Genomic DNA, 17,500 nt, shown 5'->3' on the forward strand with positions numbered 1-17,500 from the left:
GGGAATGCAAAACTTTTCAAATACACTAATCCATTGCCTACAAGATGATCACTTTGTTGCATTGTCTTACCCTGCGGGTGACAGTGGGGTCACGGAGCGCTTTGCCCATCAGGTGTCCCAGCAGCGTGTTGGTTCTCAGGAAGCGAAGCCTGATGTGGGTGGCCTTGGTGAACTCCCTCAGCACTGGTGAGTAGGAGAAGTTCATCGCCCCGGGCCGACCGTTCACCAAGGACACCACGACCTGGGAGAGGTGGGGAGGAGGACAACAGCATTATCAGCTAACTAACAAGTGTTAGGAATAGATACATAACAGCCTGGGAAAGTCCTGCAAACCTAAGATAAAGAAAAGCAGCAAATCCGTACGTTTGCTACATACGCTTTAAACATTTTGTTGTAATTGTTAAGTTTTGCAAAAGTTATTGTTATATAATTTTATTGTCGATCAACTAAAAGATTGACTGAATAATTGTTTGAGCTCTACAGTTATGGACATTAAATCAACATATTTTATCCGCAAACACTCACCTCTCCATTTTCCAGCGGGACTATACGTGAGTATTCGGTAGTGCAAATGACGTCGTCATCATTGTTGATCCTCTCAATGGTCCTCTGTCCAAAACGCTCAATACAATCTCTCTTGGAGGCTAAAGACACGCGCACACACAAACAAAAGAAAAGCTTGTAATCAGTTTTTAGCAAACATGTGAACATCGCCTCATGTTAAACCTGAAGAATGTCAACCATCTTGTGGCATTTTAATGATGCGTCTCAGTGTGATAATTAGAAGAGGGTCTTGGTTTGGTGGTGGTTTTTGTTTTACCCAGCAGTCCTCCTGAAATATACCTCAGCTGCATTTTCAGCTTCACAACAGCTGGAATGAAAATCATCAACACCCACTGACTACACTAAGCCTGTATAACTTGAACTTTTTAAGCATAACCTAATGGTCAAGCAAACTCTGATCTAAATCCAAACCTTTTATTAATCATTGAATCACTGAGGCTATTAAAATGTCACAATGTAATCACAAATTACCCCAAAATGTCACATTTACAGGGACATGGGGGTGCTGTTTGAAAATTATTAGGAGAGAGGTGGTTTCATAAAAGTATTTTTTTGTCTTTAGTGGATCAAGTTCTCTCCACACAGCGTATCATTTGTCACTTTCCTACAGCAGCTCCCACCATAAATTTATCATGCATCTTAACAGAAAGCAGTAGAAATATTGTAGGTAGATTGTTGCAAAGAAAATATTAACGCTGGGGAGAGCTTTTGTTTTTTTAAAGGGTAAACATAACTCTCTCCCCACCTCTAAACTTTTGGTACAATCCCTAAAATCTGTGGATATTTAGCATTTATTGCCGCTTGTCTTTCTGTGTTGTGTTTCAGGCGCTATATAAATAAAGATGAGTTGAGGATGATTCACTATTGTATGGCATTATTGGTGAGACCAATTAACCAGCATAAGTAAGTCAATGAAACTGTAGAACAGATCAAGGCAGACTAAGAAAGATCCTCCATATATGGGGCAGTTTTGAGGTCAGTCATCATTTAACTTCACCTTATTTCAGTTCACCTCATTGTATAAACGTCGGTTGGTCAATCTCATTCAGAGAAACCACCATCTGCCTTTAAGGAATAATCAAACTTTGAAAGTGTGTTTGACAGTTTGAAACAAGACTTCAGCTTGTTTAAGTCACATTGTTTCTTCATGAGGACACAGCGTACATTCCTGGAATAGCTTCACTTTATCTCAGATTTTGTCCTTGACAAAGAAGAAGATGGAAAAGACCACGAAAACAAGAGAAAAACGAGGAGGAGAGGGTGAATTTACATTTTATAATGTCAAGATGTGTGTGTGTGTGTGTGTGTACAGCTAACAGCTGCAGCAGTTCAAACTAAAACTGTCAAATACCTCTAGGATTTACAGCTTTGAGGCCAACACTAATTTACTCTGTACTATTTAGCTCACACACACACACACGTATCTCCTATCCTCCGTCTGACTGTAAAACACTGTTGATTGACACGTGTTTCATACTGAAGGAGAGATAAGCTGCCTTTGTAAAATGCTGTCATTATGTGATTCTATAAAGTGTACCAACTTTTTTCCAAACTGCTATTTACATTTAGGCGCAAAGCAATTTACAATTGCTATACATGTTAGAGGTCATCTAGGGGTTAAGTGTCTTGCTCAGGGACACAGTGGTGTCTCACCGTGGGGAATTGACCCTGGGTCTCTCACACCAAAGCCATGTGTCTTATCCACTGCCCCACCACCGCCCTAAAATACTTATTTGGATATTCCCAGCATTTATCTAATTTAACAAAGTTGTTTTTCTTATTAAACTGAATATTCAGGGATAAAAGGTAAAGGAACAGTTTGTCAGCACACAGAAAGTGATCCCAAGTTGAGCTGACAGTCGGCTCACTCTGCCCTGTTCTGGCACCAGAGCACCATTGATAAACTGTCTCTGGCTCATTTAACTTGACTTAATGTGCTTTGATTTCGGGGGTTCAAACTTGAGCTGATAATTAGTTCCAGTTAGCAGCATTCAGGTCAGCTGTCAAGGGCCATTGTCAGTCCACGGCTCATCATTTGTCACAGTCCAGGAACAGCCGGGCCAGATTAAGGAAGCTTCTGTTCAGAGAAAGCTGTTTTTTTCACAACAATGGCAGAACATGTTGGCCACCAGAACCCCCAGCACACTTTTAAGTAAGCTTTAGGCAATTTAATAAAAGTAAAATCTGATGTGTCATCACTGGAATTTGTTCACCACAGTGCACAGAAATTAAAATATTCCTTGCAGAATCATCTACTAAAAATCACATCTGAAACCAGTGAATCTTGTGATTGGTTTCAGGCTACAGACTTTTGCTTTACTTTGTCTGACTTTATCTTTAATTTTCAAAAAGAAAGGATTTAAAAATCCAGACCTTGCAGGCTCCTTGATTTGGTTTGAACATATTTAAATAGTCCCTGTGTATATACTGGTATATAGCATGCCTGCAGTAATGGATTCACCAGGCTGTGGTGTACTGTGACGTCTAATGAATTCACCTCAAGAGACACCTGGAGCAGCTTTCAATAATGCTAATTAATACATGGTCATTATCTGTTCTCTCTCTCACACACACACACAAAGGGGGTGTGGGTCTGCCTCATCTGTCTGCTCTCTTTTACTCGGGTGAACATCAAGCTGCAACCTGTTGGCAGAAATGCCTGGAATTCCCCTACAGCCCACCTGGATTGACAGCTGCCATAGCCAATCAGCTGGCAGCTTCATGATGTAATGACCCCCTCCCCCCCAGACCTGACCAACAAACTAACCAACCAATCAGTTGCCTGCCCCCAGGGATGCAGTTTAACTCTGAGATTAGAGGGAGAATTAAGCTGAACCCTGGGGGAGGTCAGGAAAGCATGAAGTGATGCTGATGAAATCCGACTGGGTTTGCTCCTTATAACATCTGGAGTTACACATACTGTATGTATGCATTGTATTAGTGAATATACATGTGTATGTGTGTCTCTACTCACAGGCAAAGAACTGCCAGGGTTGGTAAGTCTGCCCAAAGTCGATAGATCTCTCCAGTACCCAAAGGTCAGGACGGGGAGAGTTTGCGAACTTAATCAACACGTAGGCGACGTGGAAGAGCTGCAGAGACACAGAGAAGAAGAAATTCACATTATTCACAAATTCAAACATAGTTAACTTTATTTGTTTCTGAAAGGAAAAACAGGAAATTGATGGGGTGAAAAGAGAAAAGGAGAATACAAGAAAAGCTAATCAAAGACACTATTCAACTGTGGTGAAAAAGAAAAAGCAAGCTGTCCCACCGACCGTGGCTGTGACCTGAACAGCTGACCTGGGAAACATCTCCCCTTTTAATAGACATTGCGTCAAAATCAGCTCCAGCACGTCTGAACTATTATGTCGTGTTACGCGCTATGTTACGAGTTATTACGAAAATGCTGATTCCTGTCACTAATGAGCACCAGATGCTCCTCTATCGCATGCTCAGTTGGGATCTCTGGGTAACTTGTCATCCGTCATTCATTTCCTGAAAAGGCCCTGAAGCTGGTTAGAAGGCGATGACAAACTGCTCTCATGGGCAAAAAGCTGGACTGTTTTGTCTGTCAGACCTTGAAATTGCTCCCCAGTTGAAACAGAACACACTGAAATAACACAATGGACCACATAATAACATTATCACTAATCACAAACACCTCATCTGTGTGCTAAGAGGCAGTGTTGAGAGCTCCTCTCTGAGTGCACCATATGATGATTTAAAGTTTATTTAAATAAAAGCGCATGATGCCAAAATATTTATTGATCCCATGATACCTTATAATAACTACTCATTCATGAAGGCATGTTTCACTATAGAGGAAGTGAAGAGGGAGGGCTATCTGGAAAGAAACATTTCTACATGCAAAGCAGTTTTCTAACAACTTTGGTCAATTAAAAAATGAGGGTAAAAATTATTAGAAACATTTTTCTAAACATTTTAAAGATTAAGATTTAAGACCATGATGTGAAACCTCCCTGGTTCGAGTTAGGCCAGGGATTTTTGTTGCATATTTTGCTCCCCATCTCTTTCACCCCTGCTTTTCCCCCATTATTTCACTACTGTTAAATAGGGCTTGGAGAAACAATAATTATTGCAATGTAATTTTCCTCTATTGAAATATAACAAATGTTCAATAAATGTTCGATAACATTTATTTTAATCATGAGCAAATCAGCAGTTACTTTTTCTATTAAGATATTTATTTTATTGAGTAAAAAGGACTGACGTTTTTACTTAATTTTACTCATGCATACTTGTTGAAAAATTATTTAAACATTATAACTGTTTTGAAAATTCTACCTCAAATTTGTAAAATGAGAATAGTTTCAAACCACAATTAACTGTCAGGTTTCTTCAACTTTCACTCATGATTTGACATTTATCAGGACAATTATTGATATCAACTGATATTAATTTTTTATCGTGATAACATTTTTGACCATATGACCCAGCCCTACTTAAATCTCATAAAAATACTTGCAAAAAACAAGATGGTACAGATGGTAGATTTTCCAGCATCCAGATAACCTGCAGTAGGTTAGGAAACATTTTATACTCGACATGACAGCTCTAAGGAACTTTTGATGACACCATATGACCCAAAGGGAGGAAGCAAAGACAGATGAGAGACATTTCACATAATTTTGAAACAACGCTTTTACACCACATGGGGATTTGTTGATTTGGGGATTGGGCGGGGGGAGGGGTTTCCTTTTAATTTGATAGTTGACAGCTGTAGAGATAGACAGGAAATGGCGGCGGAGTGGGGGCTATGACATGCAACAAATGTCTCTGGCATTAAACTGAACCGAGGACATTGTAGTCATGTGGTATGCAGCTTTTTCAACTTTTTTGTGCAGGCAATTTTTTGTCAGTATTTTGCATCACAAATACCAAAGGGACACTTTTACTGTCTTCAAAGTGTTTTCAGGAAACGTCTTGAGAGATTTCAGGCAAGTGGTACATTTCTGTTTATTAAAACTGTCCCTGTATTTACTGTGTTTTTCTCCTTTCAAGGACACAACAGTTTGAAGACGAGTTTCTGGGTTTCTGCATAGACAGGTGAATTTTCAGTCGCTGCATACAGTCCACATGCTCATAAATCTTGAGGTGTCAGCGCAAAGAACAGGACCAAGTTTGGGCAGATGACAACTTTGACAAAAAGTAGGTTATCATTTGAGCTCAAATCAAAACCAGCCAGCTGGTCTTTCTGTCGATGTTACAACAAGATCAACATTTAGCTGGCCTTTGTCTCACCATCAGAGCATGAACACACACATACTCTTTGATCATCCATCAGTCGAGTTCAGCCTGTGATCTCCAGACTTCCTCCTCTGACAGGCAGCTCTGTCAGAGGTGATGACAACACACACAGCACACAATCACATTCACACACTTATACACACATTAAGACAGAAATGCCAGAAGTGTGTGTTTCAGGCTGATGAATGACAGGAGGATAGAGGGATGGAGGAGCAGAGGGACATGCCCAACCATTCACACTGTGAAAACAGAGGAAATTGTTTCTATTGATGGGTCAGTCTAACCTCTATATATACCTGTGTGTATTAGCATATTTGTGTGTGAACGTGTGTGTGTCTTAAAGAGATCTAAAGAACAGGAAACAGGAAGTGAGGCCTCTACACGTCCCTCAGGGGCCAAAGATATTGAAAGTAAAATCCAGAAGCATTCCTCCCTTTAAACCAAAGATGTTTCTAACTGAAAACACACGACTGAACATGCAGAGAAATCAGGTGATGTGCTCTGAACTTCAGCACTGATTCAGAGCTGCATGGCATTTTAGCAGTGACTGAAGGGAACCGTTATCACTTCGAGACAGAAAAACGTAAGCCAACAGAGCAAAATCTGAAGATTCTGTGACAGCAGTATAACGCTGAATGAAAAATCACCTCCAACATTGTTATTTGCTTCATATAGCCTTTGGTTATAAAGGCAACTAACCACTTTGCCTACATTTGCACTTGCAGGTCCTGTTACTAAGCTTTCCCTACATCAAGTATTTTTGGCCACATGTTTACATCAGAGACATTTCTGATTCCACGTTAAAACTCCCACATACCCACATGAATTAACTTGAGTCAAATCCCCATCTGAAATGGGCTCAACATGGAACAAGTGTTGTTTATATAATACTATACATATTTCAAGCTCAATAAACCTTAATTTAGATTGACTCTTTTGAGTCATTATATAGTCATTTCTATACATGAGGGAACATGAGGGTCGACCTGGGGAGGCAGCTCCAATTCCCCAGGGAGATCGTAGAAACTTCGCTTCGGCCAGACCTAATCATGTGGTCAGACCAAGACCATCTTGTTGGTGGAGCTTACTGTCCCATGGAAGGAGGGAATGGAGGCTGCCAACGAGCGGAAGCGTGCCAAGTATGCAGACCTGGTAGAAGACTGCAGAGAGGCTGGCTGGAAAGCCACCACGTGTCCCGTTGAAGTGGGATGCAGGGGCTTTGTTGGGTCCTCAATGGTTCGCCTGCTCCGTGAAATGGGATGTACAGGAGCAGGGTGTCGAAAAGCCATTAAAGAACTGGCAGAGGAGGCAGAGAGGGGCAGCTTTTGGCTGTGGCTAAGGAGGAAGAATAGGGGATGGGGGCCAAGTAACACCTAGGGCATCAGCAGGGGGTGGCAGGGAGTGACCCCATGCCATCGCTCCGCCACCAGGTGATGTACTGGGGTTAAATGAGCGAAACATCCATGACTGGTGGTCCCCAGCTGATGACCCGTTTTATGCCCAAAGAGGTGGATCACACCTGCACAAAAGGCACCGGTGGAGGTGCGTCAGGCAGCAATGCCCAGCAGGTCGACCATCAGCCTGTATTTCTATAAATTTCTTTATATTGTATATATGGACTTCTAAGAATGTGTTGGAATAAAGCATGGAATTTCACACAATAAAATAAAATAAAGAAACAAATAAATAAGATACTGTGAAATAATTAATAATGTGAATTATATAGTATATAAACACATCCATGACATATCAATCAAATAATCCAAAATATTTACAATATACAGAGATAGCCACAGCTCATATTTATTTCTCTCAGCAGATTTTTATTTCAAAATGTCTTTGTCAATCAGGACAAACAGGGCAGAGCCAGGTGTGTGATTGACTGTTGCTTTGGTCTGAATTAGTGGAGAGCCAGTCACATCAATGCTTCCGCCCTGCTCAAGCTGAAGTTTAAAAATGAATTATTATACAATATTATTATTATATTTTATTCATATAATTACATCATTTCACAGCAACTTATTTATCTATAAAAGAAAAGAAGATGATCAGTAGATTAATTAATGAAAAAGATCATTAGTTGCAGCCTTAATGGGAAATGCAGTGTCGATTATTAGAATCCCAAGTTCTAGTAAACCCACTCTGTGAGAAAAGTCTCAACCATGGCTACTCTGGGTAATCTGACACTGAGAAATTGAAATGAAACCGTCACATAGCACCTGTTGCCAAACTGATAAATGCTATATGTTGATGTACCGGTAAACGTGTGAAGCTCTGCCCCCCTAACCACAATAAAATGCAAAACTAAACCATTGCACTACTCTGTTTCTCTCTCTCAGCTGTCTGTCTCCAGCTCTCGGTGGGAGTCAGTCTGTGGCCTGGTCCAACCACACACACACACAAACACACACACATTCAACAAAAGTTTTGCTGACTCCCTTTGCCACCAACACACACCCACACCTCGACAGGATTTATGGATTAGTGGAGGCCTCCCAGGTCAGCCTCCCTGAATTGCCTGTCAATCCCATCAATCAGACGGCTGTTACCATGGCAACTGGCAACTAAGGACAGGTCAAACAAGGGGGAAAGAAACTGATGGAGAAAATAAGAACAATGTTGGAAGGAAACTGGGAGGCCACGGGAAAGAAAATCAAGAAGAAACTCACGCTTTTAATTAGAGCTATGACTCAGCGTTGAGGCAGCTTCTCTCTGTGACGGCCTCATCCTCACAACTCCGCACAGAGTCGAGCCATCAAAGACGTCCCGTAACCACTTTGTCTCATACAAACATGCAGCCACGGTACTAAAAGTGCACTTAGTAAGCCAACGAAAGACACAAGCGTTACTTCATCATGTAACCTCGCAGGACAGGGCCCTCTACAACTGAGTCATGGCCTTGAAAACCACACGTGAAGAGGTTAAGACCAGCAACTATTTATAATTTGTGATGACAGAAGGAGTGCAGGGTGGAGAAGAGGAAAATGAATGGAAATGGAGATAATCAGAAGTCTATAAATAAAAAATAATTTGAAATTTGTGTATAATTTTGGGACAACACACAAATGTGTGTTCCAATCCACACATAAATACCAAGATTTTTAGCTTCCACTTCACAGATCTAAACATTTCCACATTCGGAAAACTTCCTGTATTTGTGTGTAGGTTGGAACACAAAGCGTTCATGCACACGTTTGCAAATCTTATTATTCACTTGTATATCAAGAAATACACATTTGTGACCATTTTGAGTCTAATTGCACTCTATACCCAGGGTCTACTGTTTAAATTAGTATTGTGCACTGTATTACGTACATGTGACCACCTATTCACAAACCACAGTAATGCTGCTATCTGCATTACTGAGGTTTAATGAAGAAATGAACGGCAAATATCATAAATGGGTGAATGGATAATTTTGTTAATGCCTTCAAGTTCAGCAGTTGCAACATTTTCTGATGTTTTAAACAATGTTGGAGCCCTTATTTCATTGTTAATGTCTAATCTACAATGCTTTGATTTCCTGAAACGTTTTCAAGATTAGATCAACTTGTACTGAACCTGCTGCATCTCAGTGTGTGTGCACTCTTAAAATTAAAAACTAAACTAATTGAACAGGTCTGTTATTACAGGGAACCTGGACACCTGCTAACTGGCCTCCTACTACTCCATTCAGCCTGACACACCTCCCTACTAAAAGTGACTTTTTGCTAGTTTCTGTTGACGTCAAGAAGTATAAGACATGTCAAAATGTACTTTAGATATATTAACTCACACTAAAGATAATGTATACCGTATATGCACGAGTGACATGCGTATATAATATGTGGGTGTATGTCTGAGGAATGCAGGTATGTGTGTGTGTGTCGAGCTGGCTGGTTTAATAATTGTACACATTCCTTGGTGGCACCACATTCCCGGTGCCTCGGGTAACCCTGGAGATAAGACGGGAGACACACAACAAAGGGACAGAGGGAAGGATGGAGGGATGAGGGAGGGATGGAGGGAGGGAGGGAGGAGACACTCCAACATGTATAAACCCTGCAGAGAGAGTGATAAAAGTGGACGGATCAACTTTAAATGTCACCTGCTGAGACAATGTCAAAGCTTTGGACATGATTTCATTATTCCATTACTAGTACTATTCACAGGGCGCACAACTTTTTGTACATTTATTTATTTATAAATTCGTATCTAGAGCTGAAACGATTAGCCGCTTAATCGATTAGTCAATCTCCAAAACAATTAGTTGACTATAATTTTGATTATTGATTAATAGTTGGCAAAATTGCCTCAAAAATCACTGGTGTTCACTTCTTAAATAGTAAATACTTGCTGGTTTTCTTAGTCTTCTATAACAGTAAATTGAATATCCTTGGGTTCTCAAGCCATTTAAAGACTTTAGCTCCGGCTCTGGGAAATTGTGATCGACATCAACGAGGCACTGAGACATTGCTGAACAATTCTCTGATTTCTATCATATAATATCAAGTTAAATAAATTTCTTCAGTATTCAGCTGTGCCTCTGGGACTGGGGAAATGTCCCTGTTTCCATGGGTGTCGATGTTAAGAGATGATAAAGATCTAATGGCTGGAATCCACATCTGGATCAACATCAAAATCTAATCAACTGTTCTTTGGCTGCAATAATCTAAATGAGATTGGAAAGTTATTTGAGCACATCTGACAGGAATATGATTACTGAAATAAATCTAATTAAGAAAGAAAACACAGAAGAAAACACCTGAGGGATGGGATGGATATCAGGAGGAACAGATGCAGTGGAAGAAGTGAAGGTCCAAGAAAGAAAAAGACAGAATGCTGTTACCATGCTCTGTGCGTGTGTGTGTGTGTGTGTGTGTGTTGAAACTGCACAGTGTCAAAGTGTGTGACAGACAGATAGACAAAGACGCGAAGGTTAAACAGCTGATAAATGTTTCTGTCAGAAAACCACCGCAGAAAAAACACAGAGCTGTGAACTGCCACTAATAAATTCATGACATCATTGACAACAATGTGTGTATGTGTGTGTGAGGAACTATTTTTCCAAACTTTCCCAAGCCACTTCAATGCATTAATGAGATTCAATGAAACATTTATGAGTGAAATGATTTCTTAGCATAACTCATGATGTGCTGCAGACAAACAATAGGCACATTTATCCATAACAGCATCCAAATTCAGGTCTTTAACATTTTTCGACAACCAACAATTATTTGTTTATCGATTAATCTGCCGATTGTTTTCTCAAGGACTGATTTGGTCTGTAAAATGTCAGAAAAAGCCCTTCACATTTTCCCAGAGAACACAAAGGTATTAAAATTTACCATCACATTAGACTGAGAAAAGAATCAAACAAATTCCGTCTCTTTCCTTTGGTTCCCTCGTCTGCATGCATTCACACAAAATCTGACAATGTGGCTCCTTCCTGCAGGGTTGCGCAGAGCTGTGGCCGTATTTATTTGTGCTTTAGAACATAACTGCCGTAACACAACCAGAAAATAACTTTTTATTTCTCCGATTCACTGGTTTGTTCTTGCAAAAGCCGCTCGCTCTCTTCATTCACTCGACCACCGCTGCTCTCTCTCTCTCTCTCTCTCTCAGCATGGGGCCAACCACCACCAACCAACAAATCCTGCTGATTCTACCTGTATTTTACAACAAAAATACTAACTGCATGACATACAGTATCTATTTTATGCACCTTAACGTAAAGTATTACAGTGCCTTCTCTATCGAAGAAGCCCAAGAAAAATCTGACTTCAGAATACTTTTTATGAATGTTCTAATTCACGTTGTGTGTTGGTGTTGAGGGCCAAAAAAAATTCACAAATTTTAATTGTTCTTGGATATATTTGAGAAACTAAAAACCAGCAAATATTTTGTATTTCATGTTGTTAAATGACTGTTGACGTAGCCAGATACATACAGTCATCTGCCTAACTAATTTCAACACTAATGCACACAGAATGGACGGGAATGAGTCCACACTCAGCTTTCCGAGTCTGCATCCCTTGATAAAAAGTGTCCAGCTCAAACACTGCTATAGTAACACCAACTATATGTTCTGACAACACAAAGCTCCAACAGATGTTCTGGAGTATACGTGTGTGTGTAGACGCATGTGAGATATTTCTTTACAGTAAGCCAGGCGGATGGGCAGATTATTCTGGCGTCTTTGGGGCGTCAAGAGAGAGAATGAATGTGTGTGTGTGTGTGTGTGTGTGTGTGTGTGTGTGTGTGTTGTGGGGAATGTGTCTAGAGGTTGCGAGAGAGAGGATGAGAGAGCTTGATAATAGTGCAGCTGCATCTGTCTGTATAAGAAAGAGATTTAAAGGACCGTTCAGAGTTCACAAGTGTTTCTGCTGGTTTCCTGCAGCCCCTCACTGGAACATTATTTTAATACTGCATGACAATATATACATATTTGGCTGTGGCTCAGGAGGTAGAGCGGGTCGCCTGATAATCAGAAGATTGGAGTTTTGCTCCCCAATTGCAAATCAAAGTGTCCTTGGGCAAGATACAAAACCCCAAATTGCTGTGCACTCAGTGTGTGAATGATTAGTTTCTTTCTGATGAGAGTTGGCACCTTATACGTTAGCCTAGAACGTGACATGTAGTGTAAAGCGCTTTGAACAGTTCTTTCTGGATTAGAACTGCACACTATACAAGTACAGTTCATTACAATAAGTCATGCGCATTTTTGATGATCAACTTGAGTCGGATCTACATCTGTCAGAGGTTGCAAGCATTCTGAAAGGATTAGCCGATTAATTGATAATTTATCAATGGCAAATGATATGGCACCTGTTTGTGCTCAGAGCTCAAACAGGTGCCTTGACTGACAGGACAATGAGACAGGATCTGAGAAGATGAGGTCTGGAGGGTGTAGTTATGGTTGATACAACTAACATTTTGACAAATCTTTCTCAGGGTTTTCTCATCCTAAAACTCCTGGATGCCATTAATCCTTCCATTCTGTTTCCACTGACTCTTCTTGGTATCCGTCAGTCAGTGTGTAATCCGTCTCACTCTGTCTCTGCAGACAGATCCAGTGGTGCCAGGCTGAACAGCAGCTGCTGTAATCACACACACACGATCCCCGGTAGAAGAAAGACGTGAAGAGCTGATTCACGTCTTGTACAGCGTATCAGTGTATCTCTCTGGAGAGACAGCAACTGCTCTGTGTGTGTGTGTGTGTGTGTGTGTGTGTGTGTGTGTGTGTGTGTGTGTGTGTGTGTGTGTGTGTGTCAGGCTTGGACATCTCCCAGAGAGCAAGATTCATTCCTCACATTCCAAGTCAATCTCAGTGTCTCTCTTGAACCTCTCTTCCCTTCTTCATTCATCTATACCTCCCTTTCCATATGTTTCTCCTTCCCTCTTTCTTTCCTCCTTTCTCTCAGAGTCATGTTCAGAACAGCTTCATTAGTATTAAAAGTGTTCTTGTGACACAAATGACCTGCTCGTAATTTAGGCCTGTCAGCTTTTCCTTGATTAAGTTGGATGCAAATGCACTAAATGTTGGAGTACTTTAACCATGACCATAATCATTCCGTAACCTTAACCCCTTAATGCGGATTGTCGCAAATTCGCATCACACCGCTTCCATTCAGACTGCAGCTGAGACATCGCATGTATTCCCCCAATGCCAGTTTGTGCATATTCAATATTTTGCCTGACATACATTGAAGTATAAATACTGAAAATAACTAATTCAAATTTGACTATTTGGAAAATTTAGATATTCCAGATCCAAAAGTTCCAGTTTCAAAAGTTGTAAGAGGTAGGGGAGGAATCTCATTATCGAGCTAATCAAATGGGTCCTTGTCAGGTAGCATTTCAGGCTTTTAAAGAATTTTTCTCATGAGGACAGTCTTGAAGAAACAACATATGTCAGTCGCTACGGTTAACTCCGTGTAGCAGCCATGTATGAGATGTTTGGGAGGTTACCCAGGACCCCCGGCTCACGCGTCAGCCCCTCAGTCTTCCCATCAGCTAGTATGATCAGTAGCTCTACTGAATTCAAAACAGAAACAGTCCTGTAGTGAGGGTTGGGGTTATTCATTGACCCCATTGATTGGTTGTTCGTGTTTTAGGTCTTTGAAAGGGGACAGTTAAGCAATGCTTTTTGAATTGTTCCAATGGAGGAATATCACATTGAAGAAAGCGATGAATTTCTGTCCATACGTTAAGGGTGTCTACACTAACCTATCTGTCTCTCTCTCGCTCTCCAGGGGTTCGGGAATGTGAGTCTACTCTTCCTTCAGAATACCAAGACAGAATTCCTGAGAGAGGACTCTCACAGTTCCTCTTAAATTTCAGTGTGGACAAAAGTGTCTTACTGAATTATAAGTGCTGAAAGCGATATTGTGTCCATCAAAGCAGAGGCTTCGAGTCTTCCACTGTATGCTTGAAATGCACTAGTTCGCACAAAGTGTCATCTGAAAATGTATAACAGCAATAGTGTTTATAGCTGTTCCAAATGGCCACTCAAAGATGAAGGATGAATTGTCCAAATGGGAATATAATAATAACTAATAAAAAAATAAATAACAGTAACAATGCACACTCATGGACAGTCCTCTGCTCCGTAAAGTAGGTGTGATTGTCTGATTGTCTGTTTTGAAAAGTGGCACAACTTGCACTTAACAACACTATTTTGTACTATGCAAGCCTCGTTGCAATAGCTGTTTTTTTAAAATCACCAATCTGATTCGAGCCTTGCTTTTTGGCAACTGTAAACATCTAAGGTATAAAACCATCAGTATAACGCGGATCAAAACAACCATCTTTTTTCATTGTTGGTTGACGCCAATACCTCAACAGGATACGCCATTGTCCAATTTTCCTGCTTCCTACGCGTCTTTGGCCTCGAATCATGCACATCATATGACGCACTGCAGCCAGAGTGCACTTCTCATGACTTCACATCATAGCAGTAAAAAGATTACAACAAATGTGTACACACGTACACAGGGATAGGAATAGCTTAAACTTATTTCACCTTGTATTTTATTATTCCTGTATTTATCATCTTCACCCCAGATTTACAGTCCTGACAGAGATATATGTACAAATATAACTTTTAAAGCAAGAGATAAGCCTGGTATGAAGTAGGGTTTAGTTAGCCCCAGGCTAAAGGGTGGGGATATCTAACATTTGAAGCTGCAAATGTCACATTTAGCCTAGGGCAAACTGACCTCTAAGGCTCCTCAAATTAACTGCAGCTGTGATTTCAACTGTATGAGAATTAAGCAGAACATAAACTCTGACCATGGCCACTTATTAGCAGTCACGGAGCTCGGCATTCGTCTGCATGTCTTTTTTCCCCAGACAGATGAAGGTGTCACCTGGATCTACACATTATCTACAGGCCTGTAAATGAAAGGTAGAGAAAAAACAACCGATAATTTCAGAGAAGTCTACCTAATAACAACCTGCAGGTTCCCAATAACTACCTCGATATTCCAACTACACGACCCTCCCAGAGGCTAAAGATGTACAGAGACAATTCCTGCACCTATACATCCATGCAGCCGGCCCATACATGCTCTGCCAGTGATCTCAGTGTTTCTAAAACACTTCAGAAATGTAAAGATTACAGACTCTCTCTGTCTTTATCCTTCCATCATCCCGAAGGTTTGCAGAGTGTTAAAAAAAGCTTCTGCACGTACCCATATATACCATCTCTGACATGTTAGGGCAAGACAAGAAAAGCTGGGTTAAGACTCTGCAATATGCTGCGTTCCAGGAATGTCACAAAGTCGGAAATACTAACATCCCGCTGAAGAAAACTGAATGGCAAGAGTGAGATTACAACTCAGATCAAGCAGTTTGATTTTAAGCCCCAAAAGAAGTTAAATACCACGGAAGTGTGTTCTTTAAAGAAAGACAAATTGGGGAGATTTTCTTGCAAGTTTGAGTTCTATATCTCACCGTAATAACTTTTGAGAGATAGTTTTTTTGCACCCTGAATTCTTTGTCTCATAATCAAAAATCATCTGCTTTAATTTATGCTAAAAGTTTTTTGTCTCTATGCTAACTAGCTCGTTGTGCTGAAAAAAATCAGTATCCTTAGCTATTGACACAATTTCAGTTTCTCCACTGGTTTTTCCAAACTGGACAACATGAATGTCCGGGGAATTTCAGACTTCCCAGCTTTCTAGGGAACACGGTACTGAAGAGGAAAAGCAAAAAAGGTGACAGAGAGAACAAGAAGAGGGTGAGAGCTAAAAGGAAGACAGGGGAAGAGCAGTCGGGTCATAGGAGGAAAGAAAAGCAGACGTGAAGAAGATAAGAGGAGAAGGACGAGAAGAGAGATAAGAAAGAGAGACTACCGTTATGGAACGAATGACTGAGGCATCTTCTCAGAGACTGCTTATCAGAGCAGACAAGGAAAAGGGAGGACGGGAGATCACAGTTGGCACCTGGAGCTCAAAACAAGATTTTTACCTCGTCTCAGCACAAAATTTGCCACCAGTTCTATTTTATTTGACTTTAGTGTCCATGAATTGATTTTTTCCTACGTACATACACGTACATTATTTACATATAGCTATGTTTAAAGCAAAGGGTGAGTATAGGGAATAGAGTGTGATGATGGAAGAGTAGTGAAGAGGGAATAAGTACCAGAAAGAAAGAGGAGAGTGATGGAGGAGAAACAGACAGAAGCGGCTCGGAGGAACAGTTGATCCTTCCGGGGGCTTCTACAAATTGATGCCTCAATCCACAACTCTGTCTGACAGTTCAACATCCCCCCAGGATGTGGAAACTCCTGCACAGTATTTGTGTGTGTGTGCGTGTCCTGTCTATCTTTGTGTGTTTTAGACCTTGAAAGTGAGGACATTTTTGAAAAGTGAGGACATTTTGTCTGGTCCTTGCCTCAGAATCAAATTCCTTCTGTGCCTACACATACTTTAGGACTGAAGGACTATGGGTCTAAAGGATGTGAAAAACACAGGATTTAGACATTCTAGGAAAATGTAACCTCATCATGTCCTAAACTTTAAACATCACCCCCCCCCTCTCTCTCTCTCTCTCTCTCCCTCTATACACACCAAGGCTTCACCTCCCCAATTACAAAGTCAGTCTCACTAACAAATGCACAGCTGGATTCAGAATCTAAGACATTTTGTTCTTGAGTTAATATCAATTAACATGTGATCCTCCAGAAAACATTTGTTTTTCAGATATTACACACGGACGATGCAACACTTGCTATTATCACTTGAGGCACTTTCCTTGGGCTTGTCATTGTAATTCTGAAGAACTGCAGAAAGAAGCATCATTCACTCACATTTCATAAAAACATCATAAGTCACGTCAAAAGCTACACATAAATCCAAAGTGTGACACGTGAAATCCGACATGTTGCAGCCTGACAGACTAAAATATACTGAATTGACCATGAAATTCACATGGAGAAACGATGCTGTTAATGTTTCAAATGTGTCCAAATTCAAAAAGGAGAGGAGAAAAATGGAGGACAGAAGGAGAAGGAAGGGAGGTTTCCTCTCCTGTGACCTCGACTATCTCCATGTTCCTGATCCACTCCTCCTTTCATGTGTTCCCTCCTTCTCTTATTATAACCGACAGCTGGGGCAAATTCCATAATTAGTGAAGAAGAGGAGGAGGACGAGGAGGAGTGATAAAGGAGACAGAAGGG

General features: G+C 40.7%; 1 protein-coding gene across 3 annotated transcripts in view; it reads right to left on the reverse strand.

Moving 5' to 3' along the window:
• The window catches only part of lama5 (laminin, alpha 5), a 129,711-nt gene that overhangs the window by 84,147 nt on the left and 28,064 nt on the right, over positions 1 to 17,500 (reverse strand). For all 3 annotated transcript variants that reach the window (XR_006826079.1, XM_046057088.1, XM_046057087.1), the window contains exons 3-5: positions 3,539 to 3,656; positions 526 to 644; positions 71 to 241 (exon numbers count right to left, since the gene is read on the reverse strand). Coding sequence is in view for 2 of the 3 variants with exons in the window: in XM_046057088.1 (XP_045913044.1) it covers positions 71 to 241; positions 526 to 644; positions 3,539 to 3,656 (408 nt within the window). In the remaining variant the exon portion in view is untranslated. The remainder of the gene's footprint in view (positions 1 to 70; positions 242 to 525; positions 645 to 3,538; positions 3,657 to 17,500) is intronic.

Source organism: Micropterus dolomieu, linkage group LG08 (assembly GCF_021292245.1).
Source record: "Micropterus dolomieu isolate WLL.071019.BEF.003 ecotype Adirondacks linkage group LG08, ASM2129224v1, whole genome shotgun sequence".
NCBI lineage: Eukaryota > Metazoa > Chordata > Actinopteri > Centrarchiformes > Centrarchidae > Micropterus > Micropterus dolomieu.